The sequence below is a fragment of the Natator depressus genome, chromosome 2 (genome assembly GCF_965152275.1).
Source record: "Natator depressus isolate rNatDep1 chromosome 2, rNatDep2.hap1, whole genome shotgun sequence".
NCBI lineage: Eukaryota > Metazoa > Chordata > Testudines > Cheloniidae > Natator > Natator depressus.
In genome coordinates, this window is record NC_134235.1 from 140,570,274 (window position 1) to 140,589,636 (window position 19,363).

General features: G+C 41.7%; 1 protein-coding gene across 4 annotated transcripts in view; it reads right to left on the reverse strand.

Annotated features, from left to right (window-relative positions):
• TENT4A (terminal nucleotidyltransferase 4A) overlaps positions 1 to 19,363 on the reverse strand; it is a 102,160-nt gene that overhangs the window by 28,280 nt on the left and 54,517 nt on the right. For all 4 annotated transcript variants that reach the window (XM_074945069.1, XM_074945068.1, XM_074945067.1 and 1 more), the window contains exons 8-10: positions 13,119 to 13,245; positions 4,809 to 4,909; positions 4,056 to 4,225 (exon numbers count right to left, since the gene is read on the reverse strand). In XM_074945069.1, coding sequence (XP_074801170.1) covers positions 4,056 to 4,225; positions 4,809 to 4,909; positions 13,119 to 13,245 — 398 coding nt within the window. The remainder of the gene's footprint in view (positions 1 to 4,055; positions 4,226 to 4,808; positions 4,910 to 13,118; positions 13,246 to 19,363) is intronic.

Here is a 19,363-nt window from a genome sequence, read left to right on the forward strand (position 1 = left end):
CACCCCCCGATTTTACAAAGCCTTCATATTTAGGACTGCAACTGGCCATTTTCTCTGCCTGGAAGTAAATTTCTGACAAATGGACAAGATTTTGGTCATTTTTTAAATTATGGGAAGGACCATTGTAAGAAAAAAGTACTTTGAAAAGTAGCAGGGCTGGAGCAAGAGTTGGGGACTGAAACTGGTCAGTCATTGAGGATTAGTGCCTTTACTTTGTTTTTCGGTGTTTTTTTGTTTTTTTTTTTGGGGGGGGGGGGGGGGGGGTTATTAAGAAGACTAAACTGAAAGCTTACTGAATATACCAAGTTGGCCATTACTAAGATTTTAAAAATATGCATAATACTCCTTTAATTTCACTGCACATTCTTCTGTCAGTTCTGAATGTGGGCTGTTAAGCTCATCTGCTGTTTTGTTGACATTCAACATATGTGAACAACCTTAATATTAGGAAAAGGAAAGATTTGCAGGCATGGAAAACAGTGCACCTCAATTTAAGGATTTCTGCAATTTGTTGCATTACACAATATTCTGTAAATATTATGCTTTAATTCAAGTAAGTTATGTTTCATTGTGAAGACAGAGCCCAGAACAAACCAACAGAAAATGAATAAAGATGCCATATTCCAATATCACAGCTGTACAACTGAACTCAATTTGTTAAGTTTACAACAGATGTTGCATGTATCACATTCTCCTTTTTCCATTCAAGTGTTAACTTCTCAGACTCTAAGGTCAGAAGGGACCATCGTGTTCATCTAGTATCACTCTCCTGCAAATTGCAGGCCACTGAACCTTACCCACTCCTGAAATAGATCCCTAACTTCTGGCTGAGTTAATGAAGTTCTCAGATCATGGTTTAAAGACTTCAAGTTACAGAGAATTCTCCTCTATTTTCTACCTCCTGAATGCAAGCTTAATATTGTTTTAATATAAATGTATTTAGGTGTACATTTAGTGCAGATGCTTGCCCACCCTGAAATGGATGGTGTCCTTCTCATGTGTCCTTGATACAGGGTGGAAATGAAGGTAGCTTTGGCATTCAGATTACCTCAAAGACACGAAGACTTCTTATAAATTAGTGAGCTCTTCACTGCAATGGTGTTGCAATAGCCCAGGATAATTCTGCTTGTTGATTAACATCCCCAGACGACAAGAGTGGTTCCCCCAACCCCTCTCCAAACCATGACTATTATTGAGTACTCAAGGTGGTTATTAGCTCAACTCCTATGGCCAGCCACATTCTTGATCTATAGTGATTGGGATGGGATTGAGGTGAGGCACTTGGATTTCTTCCATAGCCTGAAGTGGTCACTACTTTTTATTTTGAAGCTAGGTCACATCTGTGTCAGGGCAGTAAACCTATTGGAGAGTCTGCCCTCAGAGCACTCTAAAATTGCTATGGTTTAATCACCAACAGGGAGAGAGAGTTCTTTTGACAATCAATTATTTGGGTGGGCTTATAAAAAAACCCTTTTGTTCTCCATCCCCAGGAGCGCTCTTCTCAGGCTCAGTCATCACAGGTCATCTTGGATGACAAGTTAATCTGCAACCAAGGAAGCTGAAGGGAAGGTGGGTGGAGCCAGGGTAGCAGAACTGTTTGAATCTGATCACAGACTTGCAGATAAGGCCAGAGATGACTGATCATACAGGAGGTCAGACTACATAAGAGGCTACAGGACTTCCCCCAAGTTAATTCCTGTGCAAAACAGAGCATGTATTTTAGAAAAACATCCAATTTTGATTTGAAAATATCCAGTGATCAATTGTTTAAAAGTTCTTTAAAATTCCTGTGGTTTTTTGGAAGACAAGGAGAGATATTTTGCCTTTCACCACAGCTTCTGTCAGATCTTAAAACAGATATATCTCAGGTGAACAGCTTGGTTCATTGTCGATGCCCCTGCTCATTAGCAGATTACATTACCTCCTATTTTCAAGAAAATACCTATTATTTTGCAGAGAAAAAAACTGATTGGGTTCAACCAGACTGTCCATGAGAAGACGAAACAAATTCTTCATCGATTTTAGTTCCAGCCAGCAGTGCTCCACAGGGTTGAGGAAGTTTGGTGCTACCACCTGGATCCACAACTTTCCTGGCTGGTGAATTGCTTAGCCCATTTCTAGTGGAAACTGGCAGTACATCCAATAATGGCAGGCTGCCAACTTCTTAAGTACATCCTATGCTGCTGCGGAATTACCTGTTTACTTGTGAATCATGTTATTTGGGGTTTTTTAAGTCTCATGATCTTCTGAAGCCTTGTGAATTTTTGTTCTTATTTAAAAATGGGCTCTGACTTCAGTCTCACATTTAAAGTAATAGACTGCACTCAGGCAAGGTAAGGGAACAGTGAAATGTGGGAGGAAACTGCAGAGGCGAGGTGAGGAGTCGGAAACTGAGGGGAAGAAGTGACTATGAAGTCATAAGGCAAGAGAATGAGAGAAAGATAGGTATAGTCCCTTCCCCTAACCCAAAATGAAAGGAATATTCCAAGCGGCCAGAGTAGGGAGATACACGTTGTGTATAAATTTAAGGTTGAATTTTGAACCTGAAATGAACACAAATCTGGGATGGGCTATTTACACTTGAGATGAAAAAAATGAAAAACCATGTATTAACTTTTTGAAGTTTGATTTTTTGGCATCTGTTTCTGAATGCTTGCGGTTGGCACTACTGCTGAAGGGAGCCATCCATTTGATGACAACCTGACTAACTTGCTGTGTGCTTAATCTTTCCTGTGTGATTAAGATTGATGATTGTGACAAGACAGCTGTCTTAGATGCCTTAATTTCCTTGATCTGTGTTAATCTGGATAGGATACAGAAACTACTTTAGTCTCCTAACAACATATGAAGATCAAGTATCTGCTGATATGTAGATCAGTTGCCTTTTATACAGTTGGCGACAAGGTGATGTACCTCAAGGCAGAAGGATGGTGCTGCCCTTTGTGGCTCTTACCATCTCAGAATGCCTTCTAGAATTTCTGTTAGGCAATGGTGACAAGAAGATATAGTGAAGTTAGATGAACCTCTGAGAAGTGGGGTTTGTCTGCTAGGTGTTAATTTCTTTTGCAACTTGGGAGTCTCACTAAATTCCAAATTTGTTTTAGCAGCTTTTAGGGGTAGTCAGAACAGGTGCTTTTCATTTGCTTCTGGCCAGGAGGTTGAATCATCTCTCTAGCTACAGATCTACAATGGTTCATGGTTTTGACACTTCAAGACTAGATTACTGCAATGTGTTCTATTTAAGCACCACATCTTTAATCCATTCACAATCTGTACCTCGCCCAGAATGCTGCAGTAGGCTTGAGCGAAGTACCTCACTATGAGCATATTACAATGTTGCTTTATAAGCTATACTGTCCACCTGTGGGTTTTGGTGTGGAGTTTATAGGCACTGTTATTGACCTAAAGAGTCATAAAAGGATGAGGGGCTATCTAATGACAAACCATCTCTTTTCATGTCATACTGTTGCAGTTAAGTTCAGCAGCTGCACAAAATCTCCATATGAGAAGGTGCAGATAGCATGGCTATATTCATGAGGGCCCCTTGGCTTTGGAATTTACACCCCACCCCTTGGTCCAAAAATAGTAAGTTTATTCACTTTCATGGCATGCTGTGAGGCTCATCTCCTCATGTGGGGTTTTATGAGGAAGATTTTGCTTGATGGGCAACATCAGGAAGTGGTACTTTCCCCACACTTTTTTGCTTTACAGTTTACTGATGGATTTGGGGTTTTATATCTGCTGACGTTTTAAAGAAAACTGCAAAGAGTGCCTAGAGCTTCAGATAGTCTGTTTAATTCTAAGTTACAAAACGGGGGAAAACAGCTTGTTACTGACTACTAGTTTATGTTTTAGTAAGTTTGATGAAGACACAAGAACACAAATGAATATCAACTTCTTATGGCAGATTAGAATGATATATTGAAACTTTGCTTTAAAAAAATAAAGTAGTGCACTAAGTGCTGCCATTTTAGCTAATAGACCACTGTAGCTTTGTAGAGGAACTTTCTGGTAATTTAATCTATTAAGGAAGAAAAAAAACCCAAACAACTTACAATATCACTGCCAGAGAGTGATGATACAGAAGAGGCAGACGAACCAGAGGACAACTGTTGGGTACTAGTTAATGACAAAGCAAAGTGTTGGTTGAAGGGTGATTCAGAGCCTCTGTTCTGTTGTTCTGCACTGCATGGCATTATGTGCTCTCTTATTTTCATTCTATTGTCTGTTGATAAAAACAGGATCATCATTTAGAAACACATGAAACCCCATCACCTTGTAGTTTAGAAAAAAGTATCTCGCAAAGTTTCATTAACTAGCTAATGTTAAAAGTTTTCAACAGCAAGAGTCCCAGGCTACGTCTACGATGCCCTGTAGTTTGGACTACATGGGAGTGAATAACTGTGCGCACCAAAGTGCTATGGTAACTCCCATATGAAGACACTGAGGGAATGAACTAAAAGGTTCCTAGTTCGCATTACCACAGTCACCTTTAACAAAGGCTACAGTAATGAGAACTAGAAACCTTTTAGTTCATGCCTGCAGCATCCACACAGGGGAGTTTCAGTGCAGCACTGTGGTGCGCATGGCTATTCAAACCCCCATAGTCCAAATATACATAGCCACATACACAAGCTCTCCATCTTGAAATAAAATTCTGCAGTAAGGTCTCATGCACCTGAATTTACTGAATAGCCTAGTACAGAAAACATATTTACAATTGGATCAGTCTAAGAAAGTTCTTGTTCTGTGTTTCTTGGAAAGTATTTTAGTAATTTGAAGCTTCTGAGATCAACTCCTGTACTTACCAATATCAGGTGACAGACTACTTTTGCCTCCCCATGTCTTTTTAATCCATGCTCTGTAATCAATCACTTCCTGTGTCACTTTGATGATTCTACCTAATGTGCTAGAAACAAAGTTATACTTGTAGACCAAAAAAAAAAAAATCAGTGCGGAAACAAAGAGGTTAGATATTCAAAAACTCTATTCTACATGTACAACTACTCAAGTGAACTAGATTGATTTAAGATTTAAAGAAATAACCAGGGCATTATCTTCACTTCCATGACTTAGTTTGCTTACTATTCAGTTTAAGCACTGGAAATGCAGACTTGCTATTAAGTGAAATTTGTTGCACTTCCTAACTTTACTAGTGTTAGTGACACTATAGTTGAAATGGACTCTGTCAGAAGCACAAGTTTCAACCAAACTTGTCCATAGTAACACCTTTAATAATTAAAATAATTGTACTGGATAATAAGAGCACCTCAGAGGTTACAAGCATTCCCTAGGGAAACTACATAATCATGGCTTCCTTATATCCTTCATGGACTCTCCATTAGACTATAAGGAATTCATGGAGTAGAAACCTCAAAGTTAATACAGATCTTGGTCTCAGACTGGTTTTGACACTGAAAGACCCTCAATCTTTTGCTGTAGATTTAAAAAATGGGGGAATTAAAGGATATTAAATCCCTACAAAAAATGCACAATGTTCAGCATACAGTTGCTTGGAGACATCAGGAATAGAGGAAAAAATGGTACAAGTGGTGTGGGATTGCCTGGCTACTGAACTCCAAGAAGCAGAATTATATTTCTGGCAACTATACTATTTACATTTATTAGAACGAATCCTAAATCTCAGAGATTCAGACTGCAGAGATAACACGTACAAGCTTCTTTGATGACCATGGGGATACACCAGGACCAGGACTACTTAAAGACTGAGTCCAAGGAGGGCTAGACAGACACCACCAGAGGAGTACTGAGGCCCTTGTGGACTGTATATCCCCGAAGAGGCCTGTTCTGGTTCACATGCGGACAGTGAGAGAGACTCTTTTGGAGGGCTGAGTCCCTGAAAAAAACCACCTGAAAACTACTGAAAGGGGTCACCAGACCTGAAAGAATGCAGATACACTCAACCAGACAGGGCGCTCAGGAGAGGTGAGTGCCGACCCTGTTACATTTGGTACCAGCAGTGGGATTCTTCGGACCAACCCCTGATTAACAAGGGGCACGATCATGGAGGAGGTGATCTGCTTGTTGGTGCAGACCAACAGACAACAGATAGCTGCGATGCAACAGCAGCAAGAACAGCAGCAGTGCACCCAGACCCTGCTGATGCATCTGATCGAGCACCTGCAGAGGCAAAAGGAGGCCAAGTTTGCAACACAACAGCAATGGTGTGAGATCCACTCCAAGAAGCAGGAGTGGAAAGAGAGACTTCAGCCACGTCACATCTGGTAACTTAGTGGGTTTAGCAGGCGAGAGGCCTGAAGCCCAGCCACTGAAATGTTAGGGTGTGGACAGTTGAGGAATTTAAGAAGGGCTTGCCCTGGCAGGAACTGCAAGGTTTAACTGCTTTTATTGTGGAGAGTTGGGCCACATAAAAAGATTTTGCCCTTTAAAGGGCTGGGCTCAATGCAAGGGGAAAGGCAAGAACCCCAGTGACAGATCAGATGAAAAGGCGATGCTGGGTGCAAATCCCTATGAGTTAGCAGTAGGTGCTCCAGAACTGACAGGGGAACCAGGCAAGGGTGACTCTGGGCAGCAGGACAGTAGGGCTATTGCAAGGGCCCCAAGAAATACACACCTCAGGGCCAAAGCAAGGGAAAAGGCAGTGTGTTTTGCCTGCAGGATGGCAGGGCATTTAAAGAGATATTGCCCTCTTAGAGAAAGGAGGGGCAACAAGGGAAAAGAAGGATATCCAAGGTTGAGGCAAGACTGAGACAGTCAAAAGAGAGACTGGGTGGGTTTCTCAGCCCTCATGCAGGAGAGGCCAGATGGCAGCCTAGGACCAGAAGGGTTTGGAACCAACTAAGTAAGGAGGCAGAGGAGCTGAGAACCAGAGGAAGAATGGCAAAAGGGGTTCAGACGGAGCCTCAAGTACAGGATAACACAGGGACCCAGACAGATTCCCAGGAACAACAGGATACAGTTGGGACCCCAACAGATTGTCAAGGTCACCAGTTATGGTGGGAACCCAAGCTGGACCTCACAGTGAACAGGTTAGCATAGGGTCTCAGACAGGGTCGCCCCAAGGGAAAAAGGTAGAGCTGGCCAGTTCTACGAATTCCCTCCTAAGTGTTGACGAGCTAACCAAATGGCTGGAGTCAACAGGGAGTGAAATGGAGGATCTTAAGAGCCAAAGGGAGCACCTGGCCATGGATCTCCAGTTCGCTAAGGAGGAGGAAAAGCACCTGCTCCACTTGGTATACGACCTCGAGACAGCTCGGCACACAGGGATGGACAAGCTGTGGTGTGCAGAGACCCCGAAGTACAGGAGGCAAAGGTGAACTGAAAGGATTCTTAAATGCTCTCAGGTAAGAGAGACCTGGGAGAGTAGACCCTGACTAAAGGGGGCAAAAGGACACACAAAAACACTCTCTAGATAGAGAGGTCAGGAAGAGAGAAGACCCTGATAAAGTGGGGCAAGAGACTAGTAGAACTGCCACCCAAATCCTACTGGGGAGGGGAGGGGAGGGGTGAGATGGAGTGGACTAGACCAAAGGCTCCCTGCTGGAGGCCTCATGGTTCTGCCACACCCATCCCAGCAAAGGAGCAGTGGAGAAGTCCTCCAAGCAGCCTAGAGTGGTTGCAAGGAAGCAACCAACCAGAGGGGCTTCTGCAACAGCCAATCAGGGGCCAGGAGGGTCATATAAAAGGAGCAGCAGAACAGGGCAGCAGTTACTAGTTGCTGCTTGGAGCTGGAGAAGAAAGGACTGAGTGCCTGGCTGAAAGAGCAGCAGGACCACAGACAGCTAAATTGGGGCAAGGACTGGGGAAGTGAGAGGCTCCTGCCTGGCTGCTAGGACTGAGCCAAAGACAATTTGCTGGCAGGGGTTGGGGGAGCAATGAAGGAGCTCCTGGCAAGCTGCTGGGACTAAGCAGGGACAGAGCATGGGGAGGGCTGCAGGAAAATAGTGTCTCTGGGGAGGAAGCCCTAGGGATATGGCCCCAGGACTGTGACTGCTTAAAGACTGAGCCCAGGGAGGGCTAGAGACACCCCACCAGAGGGGTGCTGAGATAGGCCCTGGTGGACTGTATACCCTGGAAGAGGCCTGTTCTGGTTCTCATGCAGACAGTGTGAGAGAGACTCGGCTGGAAGGCTGAGACGCTGCAGGGGGGAAGCCACTTGAGAACCACCGAAAGGGGTCGTCACAACTGAAAGAACGCAGACACACCCAACCAGAGGAGTGCTCACAAGAGGTGGACTTATTATTACAGTAAGACTTCTATAGTAGGGGTCTGTGGGCCACAAGTTGAATTTCTAAAGGGGTCTGCACCATCATTTGAAATTTTGTAGTAGTCAGCAAATAAAGGTTGAAAAACCACTGTACTATACAATAGGCTTGTCCTCCCTACTTCACACCTGCCCTCTATCCTCATGCCTTTTTGTGGTAGCTTTTTCTCTTTAAGTTTAGAGAAGAGGGGGAAAAATACACCTGAGTAAACAATCTTACTAAGAAGATTCAGTTACCAGCAGCCCACAGTCACTTAGCCCTCTAATTTAGAAGACTAAATGGTATTTTAGAAAAACAGACTCAAAGCATGATCTACAGCAGAACCCAAAGACAAATCTTTCCTCTAGCACTGACTCCATGTGTTGCACTGGGCAAGTCTATTCCTAAGGCTGTGTCGATGAAGTGAGCTGTAGCTCACGAAAGCTTATGCTCAAATAAATTTGTTAGTCTCCAAGGTGCCACAAGTACTCCTTTTCTTTTTGTGGATACAGATTAACACAGCTGCTACTCAGAAACCTTCAAAATTATGTTAACCTAACATACATCAGCATACATCCCGTGCAGTTATAAAATTGTTGTGTGTGCAGACTTGGCTCCTTGTTTCTGTGATGCACGTCCTCACCAAGAGCGCTTGTATCAAGTGTATGGTCAGTGTGGCCATTGTGGGACTGCTCCTGAAAGCTAGTAACTGTCAATGTAAAAAACAGTGTATGCACTGATACCGCATAGATGTAGTTACATCAACTGTAACTCTACGCTGCTTGGGGAGGTGGTGTTACTAAAATGACAGAGGCATTTACATGGTGGGAGCCAAATTTAAGTGAAGACATTTCCACAGCTAGGTCAATGCAAGGCATCTTATGTCAACCTAACCACGCAGTGTAGAGTAGGTCTTAGTTTCCTCATCATTAAAATAGGGATCAGGCCTACATCAGGTGATCCATTAGTGTTTTTAAAGTGATTAGATGGAGTTTTAAAGTACTAAAATACTTTTAAATTTTGAAACATTTACATCACGGTGTGGTCATTGAAAAATGGAACCCTGTTTGTTTCCTTAAGTGTTTATGAAGGAATAGAATATAGTTTTTAAAACCCTACTATTTATGCCTAGACCCTGGTGTGTCACTTCCAACATTGAAACAATTGATGGATTAGATGTCATTATTGAGCAAGAGCTGTTCTTTAGTACTAATCTGTGGCAGCTCTGAAGATTTTTTCCAAAGGGAATAGAGCTTAGACTAGACCTTCAATACATCTCAAATAATGCTTCCAGAGAATTCAACATGTAAAGCTAAGCAAATAAAACAGATAGCAGCAAGTAACCTCAGAATGGATATAGGTTCGTGACAAATTAAGACAAGAGTAGGAAGTCCAATTTTCTATTGATCTAAATTTTCATGGTGGCCCGAAATAATGGGGGGAGGGTCAGACAATAGAGACAGATTCAAAAAGTAAATGCTGTATAACTCTTAAAACACAAACAGTCACGTCCAAACAGAAAAAATAAATAGCCTTAAATCAAACTCAAATAAGTTCAAGCAGCATTTTCTTTCTTTGCCTACGTGTAAATTTTGATCATCGATGGAAATATTTATCAGTTTGTGTATGGCGAAATCGACAGTTATCCAGATTTACATATAAATAAATCTAATCCTTCCAAGCTTAGATGTAATTAAACATTATGCTTGTATAACCCAAACTCTTAAAGCAACAAATAGCAGCCTATCTTGTAATGACTGGGGAAAGCCTAGGAACACCAGTGTTACTGGCATACAAATACAGGGGATGTTGGTTCTACTACCCATCCAGTTAACATAGAATAAACTGCAAGTCCTCACATCAGAGGAATGCTTTTGCAAGCCTCTATTACAATCTCCTCTCCTCAAATGGTCATCTTGAAGAATCTGTTCTCCTTCATAGCCTCTGTACTGAAGATCTTATCTCCCCCAAGACTGGTATATCCTCAGATGATGATTGCCCTTGGAGGGGGAGCAACTGAGTCTCAGCCATGCACAAAGGAATGTAATGTCCTTTTAACAAATGAGACCCTGAGGGCAGATATGACCACCAAAGATATTTCCTTATAGGTAACAAAGGAAACCATACCTAGTCATTTGAAAGGTAAAGTCAGTGTTTGAAAAACCAGGTTCACAGATCCTGTTCATGACGCCTTCTTTTAAAAAAGCAGAATACATGAAGATTCCTGCCTCCTGAAAAGATAGTGTTCCCACTGCTGGTAACTTTACTCAGGATGTTGTGACTAAGGTCTTTCTGGAATTTAAGAACTAGGGATAGGCTACCTAATGTGTGCAATTTTGAGGTCCACTCTCCTTGCATCAGACACTATCCAGACCTACTTGTATGTAGTAACAGAATTACTAACATTGAAGTGTCTATCAACCAAGGAATTACCTGCAGTATACTAAATTCACTCTTCTGCACTCAGTTCTACATGTAAGAATCATCCTGGGATATAAAACAAGACTGGACTCCACATTAGGTGACATAGAGCCACTTTTCATACACAAGCTATGGTAAAACCAACAAGTTGGCTAGGCATACCTTGTTTGGTATGTCAAAGCACAATAAATTTTTCGCTCCACCATGGCCCAGAGAAGAGAGGTGAAGGCATACCAAGATGTCCGACAATAAAAAACTTATTTATCTTATCCAAATATCTGAAGAGATCTAGTTGTCTGGTAGAGTCTGCCTACCTTCAGAATCTGGTCCAACTTTTGAGTCTCACTCCCAAGTCTGCTCAGACATAAAGCTTCCCTTCTATATAAATGGTTGACCATTTGTCCTTCAATATCGAACATAGGTAAGTAAGTTTAGTTCTCTGGTTGTTAATGTTGGCAAATTTTGCAAGCTTGCGTGTTAATCAAACTGGGACGATAATATGTGCAGGAGTATAGGGGACGGAGAGTGGCGTGAATTAAGAGAACTATTGAGGTAGATTTGGAAAGGGAAAGAGATAGAGCACATACCATAAACAGGGGGGAAGATAAGGCAAGAGAGTGAGGAACACACTAAAAACAATGCAGGAAAAGCCATACTGATACTCTGTCCTAGGAAAGAAAACTGGATGAAGCCTTAAGGAATGGAAGTTAGGATTCCAGGATAGGGAAACTGAGCTACCCCCTTGTTTTTAACAGATGATCTTATGGACTTGAGGCTTTAGAGTTTGGTCCCATAATCAAAGCCTTATAGGTCTTGTTTGAGTTTGGAGAGCCTTCATGTGCTTCCCAAATCCGAGACTTCTGCATTCAAAGAAGTTACCCCTTCCTCAGAAGTGTCAGTTCTTTGTTTAAGAGGGATGGGTTGTGTGATTTGTTCTCTCCAGCTAGGAGCTGAAAGGACCAAGAAATACAAAATGATATCTAAAGCTTCGTTGTCTAGCGTGCCTCTATCATGTATGCCTAAATGCACTGGCAAAGTAAGAGATTATCGGCAAGAGCTTGCAGCACAAGAACAGAACGCAACTCCCTACATGACCACACAAAGGCCTAACAAACCTCAAGGACCCCTCAACTGCTCCATCCCTTGCTACCGAAGCAGAGGGAGTGAGAGATTGTTGGATGCAGAGTCTTTGATAGCTAGTTCCCAGAATTACCTCGAAATGCAAAGGGGTTAACTTTGTATAGCTGTGTATGTACTACTCTTGTTACCTTCCCCTCCTTGACAGACTCTGCCTTAGTGATAAGGGGAAAGTCTAATCTGAGTACCAGCTGGGTCAGTCTAGCAGCAAGTGAGCAGGGAGGTCATGACTGCACATCAGATGACAGGAAAGAAAGCCTGGAGATCCACAGTCACCATGTTAAAAGCAAGTATTAGGCCACTTGCAATAGGCCCAGAAATGTGAAAGACTGAATCCACTTTGTGGTAGACAGCAGAGATGCTAAGACTTTCTGCTGAAAGCAAAACAGTAGAGGCATTTTGCCACGTCTAGCCTTTCAGAGCATACCAACACTGCAACCAAGAAGCTTAATTACATGAGGAAATTTTCCAGCATGATTCCACTTGTTATACAGGGGTAACTGCCCATATAGACACTTATTCCATAACTAGCGGTATAATTATACTCAATTATGCCAACAAGTTTCCCCATATAGATAAGCCTTAAGCAAGACTCTTCAGCAGAACTGCCTCCAATCTGGCCTAAGGGATTTAATTCAACACATTCACACATACAAGGTCCATCTGGAGTTGCAAATGCAGAGAGCTTAGACGACTCATCAGCACTTTGCTGTAAAATGCTATATAGGTTACATGCATTATAAATATCAAAGCTTAAAAATGAGTACATGTAAACTTACGGCCATTTGAAAATTATGTATAGAGCATGAATAGTGTTATCTTAGTGATTTATTAAAGCAATATTTAAAAACTGCGTAAACACTAGCCTGGCTTTGTTCAGGTGGTCTGTTTTAGCCATCACTCCTCATTCTTTGCATCTTATAGCTACACATGCACAAATATGCTACTGAACTAAAGAAAGCAGTGCATACTTTTGAGTAATATTTAAAATAGATTGCTTGAGGAAAAGAAGAGGATGTATCCAGAACAGAGACCAGCATATCTACTAGATTCCATCCATGCTGAGGAAAGGGAGATAAAGGAATAAAAGCTCCCACCAGATTTGTTAGGCAGTCTGCTACATTTCCCTAAACAGACACTTCAAGTCACATGCACCAAAACATGCATTCTTATAACACAAAGTTTAGTATGAATACATCTGTGCAAATTTCAATAGAATGGTAGTATACAACAAATAAATACCCCTTCTTATATTTGAGAAGATTTTAAGAAGTATTTTTAGATATTCCTATCTGATTACATAAACATATGCATATTTAAGAAGTGGACTATTACCTCTCAGAATCTCTATTTGGATATGATCTTGCAAGCGGCGATACTGCATGACTAAGAACAATGTAGGCATAATCAAAAACTTGTTTCACTTGCATGGCACCGTAAGAACTTCTGCCAACGTCATTTCCTGTAACAATGTGACAATTATCGATTAACACATTTTTAAACTAGTAACCAGAAAATCCTGTCAGCCTGAAAGCTCAATACCAAAGAAGCTTCACCACGGATGGTATGAGTTGATTATCCGAAGGATCTCATGCTGAAAATTTGTTCTTGCACACCAAAGTGTGCTAACAAAACTGCCAAACTGAATTAAGGCAGCCAGTCAGGTAACTGTCGTCTGGCACTTTACGAATGCCAGTTTTTAAGCATGGCAACGTAAAAAACTCAATCCCAATAAAGAGGATTAGAATAAAACCTGTAAAATAAATTTCAAGTAATCCCTGTTAAAAGTAGCTTCAACCTACCCTGCATTATTTGTATGGGGAAGGTATCTGAAATTTCTTAAAATAAGTTATACATTAATGTGAATAATAAAGCACACCAGAACACCCCCATGACTAATCTCTTCTCTTTTTGAATTAACAGTTTTAGTTAATTTGGAGTTCACTGCCTCTCCTGTTCTTACCTCATCTACACTAACCAGAAGACTCAATATGCTACAGAGATTGAAAAGCAAAACAAGGTTAGTAGTTGTCCATAAGTTAGATGGGGAACTGCCATCACCCGCCAACTGTCGTAGCAAGAAAACTCCAAACCAACACAACCTCAATTATTTGTGACCCAAGAAAGGAATGATATGCACTGTAATTAGAACCTTACAAAAAGGCAGGAAAGCCTGTAAACTAGTGTTGCAACTTCAGAGTTTGTTACTAGAAATTGCAATTCATGGACTAAATAATTCAGAACAAAAAAAATAAAAGGAGAATTTACTAATGCTACTTTAAGGGCAGTTGAGCTGAAGAGGTATAAAGCATCAGAAGGATGATTGATAACCACCTCTTTTCCAAACGTTTAAGAGCAAAACCTAGAACAATTCCTCCAGTTGCCCCTAGATAAGAGATGGGCAAACTACGGCCCGCGTGCCACATCCAGCCCTCGGGACCGTCATTCCTGGCCCCTGAGATCCCGGACGGGGAGGGTAGCCCCCCCTCGCAACCTCAGTTCGCCACGCTGCCAGTGCTCTGGGCCGCCGCTCCTGCTGGGCAGTGCGGCGGCGTGGCTGGCTCCAGCCAGGCGGCATGGCTGTGAGCTCCTGCTGCTCTGAGCGGCATAGTAAGGGTGGGGGTGGGGGGGGGGGTGGATAAGGGGCAGGGAGTCCCAGGGGGCAGGCAGGGAGCAGAGGTTTGGGGGGGGGTCGTCAGTCAGGGGACGGGGGGTTGGATAGGGGGTGGGGTCCAGGGGACAAGGAGCAGGGGGGGTTGGATGGGTGGAGGGTTCTGAGGGGGGGCGGGAAGTGGGAGGGGGCAGATAGGGGGCAGGGGCCAGGCTATTTGGGGAGGCACAGCCTTCCCTACTCAGCTCTCCATACAGTTTTGCAACTCCCATGTGGCCCTTGGGCCAAAAAAGTTTGCCCACCCCTGCCCTAGATCCAAGACCAGTCACTTTAAGAAGACAGTGGCATGAATCATGCCAAATCCTAGTTGGATGAAACACAATCTTAAAGTGAAGGTTAGTCACTTTTTAGAGTAGAACCTTATTTCTAGTCCACTGACTACGGTACTGTACAGTTAGTCTGTCTCAATTATCTTCTGAGGCCTGAAGCCTCAGAAACCAACTGTTTCCACTTCACTTATTACCAGTAAAAGTTTCTGCAGGCCAAATTAAGCCCCTAATTATGCTTGTGCAACCACATTGCCTTGATAGGTTTGAAAAGGTATAGCTGGCGTGAACTTAATTCTTAGTTTCATAAAATTTAAGGCCAGAAGGGGCTATTAGATTATCTAGTTGGATCATCCTATATATCACAGGACATTGCTTTTCACAGATACCCATATGTTAAGCCCAAAGACTTTAGACCTTCAGTACTCAGGAGACTTTGTGCCACAGGGAAAGAACAGGAAAGACCAAGACAGGTGCCACCAATACCAAAATGGCAATGCAGGGATTTGAATAGGTAAGATATGCCTACCTGGCAGAAGATACTTAACCAACTGTTCACATCCAGTAAGTGACTTGGGGGCAGGGGGGAGGTTTTGGTTTTGTGGAACATTGGGGCACTGAATACAGAGAGAGGTGGCTGTAAAGTTCTGACATCCTCTCTCTCTCAGTAGTAACGTTACCAATCTCCTGAGTGATATATTAGCTAGGGAAGCAGGAGATATTTAAACCAACCATGAATGGGGAGGGTGATAAGGCAATAATGGTACAAATGCCCAAATATGTAAGCCAGCCCCAATGCATCACGCATATGACAAATCCAAGCACTAGGAGACATATAAGGAACTTTTTAATTGTCTATATAAACTAGTGATAGCATCCTAGATAATAAATAAGAGGAACTGGAGATGCACATGTATGAGAGGATATAGGACATGGCTGATATTATTGAAATTTGATGGGATAGGTCACGACTGGAACATTAAAATCTATGGCTACAACTTGTTCCACAAGGATAGGATGGGAAAAAGGGAAGGAAGGTAGCACTCTATATGAAAGACACAGTTCCACAGTCAAACTATTCTGAGGTCCTGTGATTCTGAACTTCAATCCATAAGCATTAAAAAACTAGTAAAACTGAAGACAGGGGACCGATGGGCACCGGTTAGATTGCCAAACCTCAACTTGAGAACAGAACAAACTTCTCCCTAAACATCTAATGTGCAACTGGGGAAGCGGGTGTATCTGTGGGATATCTCATGCAGTCAGTAATAAATTAACTATTATTTTTAGAAACTCCAAGGAAGTTTTAACATAAATCCTGCACCCAACATAGGGTAACTCAATATGAGGCTTCATTCCGACTGAATGAAGTCTTAACTGTTTACCTACAAATTAGCTGTTCCCTAGGTACTGGTGAAAATGATCAGCATTTATTTACCTTGTGCAAACAGAATACAGCACTCACCAGTAATTATGTATATTATGAAGGACCAATTTTCCAAAGCCTGAACCAACTGTTGGCATACAGACAGGAAACAAGCTTACGGTGGGAAGTGTTAATGGAAACTCAGAATTGTTCAAAAAATATTCTACTGAATGCCCCAAAGCCATGATTTATAGATGAGGCCAAAAGGGACCATTCTGATAGTCAGGAATTAAGGAAATCCTCTGACCTGTGTTATCCTGGATATCAGATTAGACTAACTTCAACTTCCAGCCATAGGATCTTGTTATACCTTTGGCTGCTAGTCCAAATAGCCCTACCACCTGATTTTCGTTCTCCAGGTAGGTACTTAGACTAATAAAGTCACCCTTTAACCTTCTCTTTGTTAAACTAAATAGATTAAGCTGTTGGAGTCTTACTATAAGATGTGTGTTCCATTTCTTTAATCCTTTTTGTGACTCTTCTCTGAACCCTGTCCAATTTATCAACCCCCTTCTTGAATTGTGAATACCAGCACTGGACACTGTATTCTACTAGAGGAGTAGAGGTCACACAAGTGTCAAATACAGAGGTAATATAATCTCCCTACTCCTACCTGAGATTCCAATTTTATCCGTCCTAGTATCACATTCTTTCGGCCACAGCATTGCATTGCATGCCCATGTTCAGCTGATTATCCACCATGACCCCCAAGTTTTTTTTGTCCGTCCCCCCCGCAGCTTCCCTGGATAGAGTCCCCGCCCCCAATCCTGTAAATATGACCTACATTCTTCGTTCCTAGATGTAGGATTTCAAATTTGGTTGCAATGAACTGCGTATTGTTTGTTTGTGCCCAGTTTACCAAATTACCCAGATCACTCTGTATCAGTGACCTGTCCACTTCATTTACCTCTGCCCCAATCTTTGGGTCATCTGCAAACTAACAGTGATGATTTTATGTTGTCTTCCAGATCATTGATAAACAGTATTAAATAGTGTAGCGTCAAGAACTGATCCCTATGAAACCCTGACTAGAAATCCCCGACTTGACTATTCCTCATTTGCAGTTATATTTTATTTACTCACTTAATGTGCATGTTGATTTTGCATTCCAGTTTTTAAATAAAAAAGGTCATGAGGTACCAAGTCAATACTTTACAGATGTTTAAGTATATGACAACACTTTTACTTTATCAACAAAACTTGTAATCTCGTCAAAAAAGATCAAATTAGTTTGACAGGACCTATATTCCATAAACCCATATTGAGTAGCATTTATTATATTAACCTCCTTTAATTCTTTATTAATAGAGTCCCATATCAGTCATTCCATTATTTTGCTCAGGACCAATATCAGGTTGACAGGCCTATAATTACCCATGTCATCCTGTTTACCATTTTTAGATATTGGCACAAACTTTACTTTGTGTTCCAAGACTCATTAAAAGTCAACTTTAATGAACAAGAGACTCCTCTAACAGCTCTTTTAAAACTCTTGGATGCAACTCTTGGATGTGGAGCAGTTAGTTTTAAGATGTCTAACTTTTCTAGCTACTGTTTAACATTCTTCCAAGTTACTGTTCAAATAAAGTGTACCCTCAATATTGTCATATAAATATATCTCGCTTTTTCCCCAAATTGAATCATTCTGCCTTTTCTGCATTATTGACAATTCTACCATTTCCACTGAGTAACAGGACTGTTAAGATTCTTTTCAGTTCCTAAGATTATCCTCAGCTCTGTTGGCCAGAGATTTGTGTTCTTTTTGCTTCCCTTCTAACGTTCCTACAATTCGTAGCTACCAATTTATTTATTACTATCCATTTCCTTTTGCTTCAATTTGTTATATATGTTTAAATTTTTATAGCTGCATTCACTTCCCCTCCAACCCATGTTGGTTTTGGACTAGCATGGCCTTCTTTTGGCAGACTTGCTAGGCATTTAGTGAAATACTCTTGAACAGTTGCTAATAAATCATTCCTAATTGTACGTTTAAATCCTCTCACCTGGTTTGGCTCAATCATTTACCACTCTGTGAAACTGGCTCCTTTGTACATACATAACTGGTTTGGACTTTATTCTGTTTGCATAAAGAATGAATCATAGAATATCAGGGTTGGAAGGGACCTCAGGAGGTCATCTAGTCCAACCCCCTGCTCAAAGCAGGACCAATCCCGAACTAAATCATCCCAGCCAGGGCTTTGTCAAGCCTGATCTTAAAAACCTCAAAGGAAGGAGATTCCACCACCTCCCTAGGTAATCCATTCCAGTGCTTCACCACCCTCCTAGTGCAAACGTTTTTCCTAATATCCAACCTAAACTTCCTGCACTGCAACTTGAGACCATTACTCCTTGTTCTGTCATCTGCTACCACTGAGAACAGTCGAGATCCATCCTCTTTGGAACCCCCTTTCAGGTAGTTGAAAGCAGCTCTCAAATCCCCCCTCATTCTTCTCTTCTGCAGACTAAGTAATGTAGTGATCACATGTAATGAAGTCATGATCATTTGTACCTAAACTACCACTATTTAATTTTGTGATTAATTCCTATTTATCTGTCAAGCACGGTCTGATATAAAATTCCCCTACCCAAGTTGGATGCAAAATTTTCTGAGTTAGGAAACTGTCATCTTTAATATTTAGAAATTTCAAGGATGTTTAGCACTGGCAGCACAAGATCTCCAGCAGGTGTCACTCAGATTGAAGTCCCCCATAATCTTTTTTTCCTACATATTACAGATAGGGGCTTAAGGAACCAGTCATCATCTTCTCTAGTGTGATCTGGTGGTATGTAGCGTACTCCCAAAAAGACTTGTGCTTTTTTTAGGACATTCAGTCATTTTCTGATTTGTCAGTGACTCAGAAACAGGTAAACTGAATAGACAAATACAATAACCAAACAGATGAAGCTACAATTCAGGTAAAATTCATATACAGGTAAATATTCTAAATTGTAAACTCATTTCTTCACGTATACCAACATAATTCTGAATGTTACATATCATTTATAAATTTTTTCTTGTGTGCGCTTTTAGTCTTGCACTTTGTAAACTTAACTGAATACAAGGTATAGAAGCATGGAATCTCAGGTTGGAAGGGAGCTCAGGAGGTCATCTAGTCCAACCCCCGCTCAAAGCAGGGCCAATCCCCAATTTTTGCCCCAGATCCCTAAATTACCCCCTCAAAGATTGAACTCACAACCCTGGGTTTAGCAGGCCAAT